General features: G+C 39.8%; 1 protein-coding gene across 1 annotated transcript; it reads left to right on the top strand.

Annotated features, from left to right (window-relative positions):
• Positions 1 to 585: 585 nt before the first annotated feature.
• Positions 586 to 1,601, top strand: MC3R (melanocortin 3 receptor; the record flags this gene model as incomplete). The annotated part of the gene is made up of 1 exon (XM_081323349.1): positions 586 to 1,601. The coding sequence occupies exon 1, from the start codon at positions 621 to 623 to the stop codon at positions 1,599 to 1,601; it is 981 nt and encodes a 326-aa protein (XP_081179475.1). The 5' UTR covers positions 586 to 620.
• Between the last annotated feature and the right edge of the window lie 4,160 nt (positions 1,602 to 5,761).

Below are 5,761 nucleotides of genomic sequence, written 5' to 3'. Positions count from 1 at the left end.
CTAAAAAAAATGTACACATATTCCCTCTTTGGTCTCCAGAGGGCACTAAGTAGTTTTGAATTGCAGAACAATAAGGTCTTTGCAGCCTGCGATGGTAACTGTCAGTCAAGGCTGAAGTTGCTTTTTACTGGTCGCAGTGAGTCACAGATGATTAAGTAGGAGTGTTTCCTCTCCATTGATGAAAGTATAAAACCCAATGCAAGTCTGTGTCTATGTCTCCTATTCCTGCTCTATTCTTATTGATGAAAGATAGATCTGCCTTGGCTGAACTGGGGGTCTCAAGACAAAGTAGCAGAATACAAAGCCAATCACATTAAATCAACTAGGGGGTTCTTTTGAAAGGGACTACTCATTGCCAACCCCTATCTCTTTTTTTAAAGAGATATCTGCTGTTTCCTCAAATTTTGCATTTCCTGTTTTCTCACATTCTTTGGGCACAAAGTGAACTAACTTCTTTGGATCGGTGGATTCAGAACTCTGCACTAAATAAGGAATTGTTATTTTTTTTTACAACTGATCTCATTCAATAAAGACTACAGAAGGATTTCTGGTGGATTTTATCTTTTAAGGGTTTTTTTTCCCCTATAAATGCATGTAAACTTGAATTTCTGCTCTTCATAATGAACACAACAGTACCCTGGATTCTGAGGTTTCAGCCTGCCTTGCTCAATGACACTGGAGAAGTCAACAGTTCAGTTTTTGGCAGCAGAGGGGATGGTGACTTCTGCGAGCAAGTCTTCATCAAAGCTGAGGTGTTTTTGATGCTGGGAATCATCAGCCTTCTAGAGAACGTCCTCGTCATCCTTGCAGTGATCAAGAATGGCAACCTGCATTCACCCATGTACTTTTTTCTCTGTAGCCTGGCTGTGGCAGACATACTAATGGGTATGTCCAATGCCTTGGAAACCCTCATGATTGCCATCCTGAGCAGTGGCTATTTAACCATCGATGACCACTTCGTCCAGAACATGGACAACATTTTTGACTCCATGATCTGCATCTCTTTGATTGCCTCCATCTGCAACCTTTTGATCATAGCAATTGACAGGTACATTACCATTCTCTATGCACTCCGGTACCACAGTATCATGACTGTGAAGAAGGCTCTGACACTCATTGGGGTCATCTGGCTCGCCTGCGTTTTTTGCGGCATCATGTTCATTGCCTATTACGAGAGCAAAACGGTCATTGTTTGCCTCATCACCATGTTCTTTACCATGCTCTTCTTCATGGCCTTGCTTTACATTCATATGTTCCTGTTCGCACGCTTACATGTCAAGCGCATTGCAGCCCTCCCGGTGGACGGGGTCCCCCACCAACGCACCTGCATAAAAGGGGCTGTAACTATTACTATTCTGTTGGGTGTCTTCATCACCTGCTGGGCACCTTTTTTCCTCCACCTTATCCTCATCATTTCTTGCCCCACCAACCCACACTGCCTTTGCTATACTTCTCACTTCAACACCTACCTGGTTCTTATCATGTGCAACTCTGTCATTGATCCCCTTATATATGCTTTCCGGAGTCTGGAGATGAGAAAGACCTTCAAGGAAATGGCTTGTGACTGTTGCAGCATGAGCGCAGGGCAGTGCATGCTCTGAACTCAACTCTACGCTCACCTTCATGCCTTCCAGATGATGACTGCTTGGAGTGAACACGGCTGCAGTCTGACCTGTCCAGAAGGTGTAATATTGGGGAAGGTGAAGACATGAAATGGTTTATCCCAAAGCAAAAATCCTAAATACCTTTCTCCCATTGCCAGTTGCTAGCAGTGATCCAGGAAAGGATGGAAAACTGGAAGAAAGTGGCTTCTTCTTTCCTTCTTTCCTTCTTTTTCAGCTGTCTTTCAGTAACAAGAATGTCTCCTACTATTCGTAATGGTAAGAAAAAGAACATCAGACTCAGAAATATTGGGAAGGAACAGAGACATGTTCCCATTGCGTTAAAAGGAAGTCCATAATTTTTAGAATATTCAGTTACATAAGATGTTCAACAGATGCACCACACAACATAGACTTGGCAAACTGTTCTTAAAGAGTACTCTGCATAATTATTATTTTTAAAAAAAAAATAGGTGAGTGTGGGCCTGACACAGAAAACCTGCCTTTCTCTATACAAATGGATTAATTTATGATTGATTTGATTTTATAAAGCTGCTATTCCGAGTGTTAAGACTTGTTATTACCTATGAATAAGCTCTTTGACAGTTAGAAGGACCGCTGCTATTTATTTGGCTTGGAGCCTTACTGAAATCAAGCGTTTTTTCTATTTAGGATCGCACTTTAATCGTTGTTTTTATTTCACCGGCAAACCATTGCATCATCATCATCATCATCATCATCATCATCATCATCATCATCTATTATTATTATTATTATTATTATTATTATTATTATTATTATTATTATTATTATTATTATTATTATTTCAAGCGCCGATCGCCAACATCGTTCTGCTTTATGTAGGCAATTTTTTTTTTCGTTAGAAGCACGGAAATTGGCAGCAGAACAGTTTCAGAACAAAGTTAGATTTCTTATAGAGCATTTCGGATTTTGTTCTGGTGGGGGGAGGGACGAGACGCACACGTAGCCCCGCCCTTCCTTCTCTCCGGGCTCAGCATTCAGCTGGAAGGGGTTCGGGTTGTGGATCGTGGGGCCGGGTGCTTCATACCTCCCGCCCGAAGCCTGCGGAGGAGAAAGCGCAGAGCATTGTGTGTGCGTGTGTTTCGTGCTTCCTCCAGTCCCTTACTTTCTGGATTCTCTTCAGTTGAAACGATGGAAAAGAACTTCTTTCGTAACTTCCGGTTTTGTATTGTGTACATTCAGAATTGTGATTTAACAGCAAATGCATTCTTTTAAAAAAAAAAGACTTCGGTGAATGGAAGTGGACTATTTGGGACTTTACAGTCCATTCAAGACAAGACATGAGGGTGGATTGCAATCACTTCCTTCTGAGGTGATTTTCTGTTTCCCCGTTTATTGTATAGTTGGGGAAGTCCTGGTGGTCTCTCATCCATTGCAAACCAGGCTGACCCATGGAAAGACAGCCTTCTGAGGATCTTGAAGTATACATGCAGAAAAGAGCTTCTAAGAAAGCTTCTAAGAGTCATGGCTGATATCAAATACTATATATGGTGTCAACATTTCCTGGTTCAGTTTTGGTGACTGAAGAGAAACTGTTCCCATTCTAAACCTGTGTCTCTCAATATAGCAGGACAAAATTATGCCTGTCTGCTCTGTAATATGTAACCAACCTCACCAAATTTATTGTGACTTATTTCCAGATGTGTTGCCTGAGGATGAGAATTGTTGTCCAGTCCATCTGAGATTACCAGGTTGGGAAAAGCTCCCCCCCCCGGGGGGGAGAGGGGGGGCGTTCTGGCTCTGAAACGTATAAGTAAAATGAGTTCACAGATCCTATAAAGTGAGTTTTGTTTTGATATGGCCCACCGTGTTATTGTCTTTGGGAACTATGTTTTATGACTTAGCTTGTATAAAGTAAGTTAACAGACTTGTCCAAGAAACCAGGACCTAAGGATAGCCATCTTCATTTTTGTGGATTTCAACTCCTGTAAGGCCTCACCAGCCAAGCCAATGTGGAGAATTGAATCTAAACTTCTGAAGAGCATCCAGATTAATGCCTTTGTATGATTTGTGCACTTGATTATTATCATCAGTTCTCACCATCTAACAAGAGCATCTTTGGAAAAACCAGAACAATCACCTGGAAATAGCTTACATTTGTTTTATAGTTTGCATTAATTTTGAAAACTACTGTAGTACTTTTCAAACATTTCACCATTTCATTCAACATGCTACGTCTACGTACATGTGGTTTATTTTATTGTTACAGCTTAGCATATTGAATCAATCTAAATGGTTGATTCAATAAGTGAATTATGGATAATATTGGTAGTTGTACAGATCGTGACTTACAAAGGACTCTAATTTTAATCTGTATATATGCCTTTGAAGAGAATATTTATATTTCAGGTTTGAACTGTGGAGTCCTTAATACTCTCTGAGCTTGCTTGTTTTCTTACACATGGTGCACTGATAATGTTACCTAGTTTGGCAATGAAATGTCTCTAAGAAAACAGTGGAGCTCAGAGAGCACCAGTGAATATGCAGTTTGCAGGGAAGATCTTTTACAGAAACGTTACTTTAAATGAAATTCTAAAATAGCGTCTCCCTTCTATTTATGTTTTTGGTGTTCTCTGAAAAAAAGCCTGTCAGCAATTACTGTGATAACCAAAATAATTATATGCGGTAAAATCTAGGAAAGCATTAGTGATTCTGTGATGACCAGATTAATTAAACGTGATAAAATCTAGGAAAGCATTAGAAAGCATTAGTTCTACAACTAGTACAGCTGTTGTATCTGCTTACTTTTACTATTCATTTAAGTGAATTTAATTTTCCATTTGTTTTAATTGTTGTTCATCACCCTGAAGGATATGTATGTTCTAGAAGACTTATGAATTATTTTAGTTGAGAATAGAAATGTGTGGTGTTCATGCTAATGACAAGGTATTTCAGGTTTAATAGCTGTATCCTTACTTTTGGCTGGAAAAAGCACCCAAGAAAATTCCACACAGGAGAAGAGCGAAGTGTATTTGAGCCGCATATGTCACTTAAAAGTTTCTGTTGGTGTAATTTACTGTTGTTCACTTAGTGTGATGTTGTGCTTCAGGTTCTTAACTATTTGACTTTGTCACAACTTTGAATTAATTGCACTTTGTGTTCTCTGAAACAGTTCTGCTTAAAAAAGTAGTAATGTCTTAAATAAAATGGGCCTGAAATTACCTGACAAGTGTTCTCTGTTTTATAAGATATTAGGATCTTATAAATGGATTAGCCACTCAAAAGGCTTTCTTGTATCCTAGGGAGGAAAATACTATAATCGTTGAATCCTTCCAGAGTGAACCATTACAACCACATTAGCCCTTAAAATATCTATTTTTGGTTTTGTAAAACCTGTTTGCAATCTTTTTTCAACAATTATTCCATTTGAAAGCAGCATAATGGAAATGTTAGATGTCGTGGAGGTGAAAGTTTTGTTGCAAAATTCTAAAACATCTTCAAGGCCCAAATGACATATCCATTAAATATAATCATTAAAATCACTTTTTAATATCAGCTAATGGGATCAGAGGGGAGGAAAAGGAACATAGAAGCATAGAAAACTGAGCAGAAATAGAGGACTGTTGGGCAGACTACAGACAAAACGGGGGCTTAATGGTTTCTTTCTTTGTCAATGATGCAATAAAAACTACTCATATGCACACACACACCCAGAACTGTTCTTCAGATTCTAGACAAACTTCTAGGTCTGAAACCACCCATGTCGAAAAAAATCTTTCTGTTTTTACTGATACTGAGAAAAGCCCAATCAGACATATTAAATAGGATCATGCACATAAGGCTTGTGGGCTTTAAATAGTGTTTCTCCTCAGCAAAATTATTGTGTAGTGGGTCCGATGCAAGGAAGAGACGCCAGCCAGAGTGTGAGTTCAGCTCTTTATTGGAGGGGATGGCCCATTGGGGAATGAGGGTTACCTGGCCTCCTTAAATACCTAGCCAGGTAAGCGGACAGCCAATGGGGTTGGCCCTAGGTTTCCCGGCGAAACTGTTTCCCGCCAAAAACCGTTCAGGCCAACGCCCCCTGGTGGCTGTTGCTATGCAGGTGCCTGCATACATAACACAAATAGTGCCTGGGGAGGACCTGGATACTTGAAAGAAAGAACTACTAGACGTGATAC

This window comes from Vipera berus (genome assembly GCF_964194415.1).
Source record: "Vipera berus genome assembly, chromosome: 3".
Taxonomy (NCBI): Eukaryota; Metazoa; Chordata; class Lepidosauria; order Squamata; family Viperidae; genus Vipera; species Vipera berus.
This window is presented reverse-complemented; position numbering and strand designations above follow the sequence as displayed.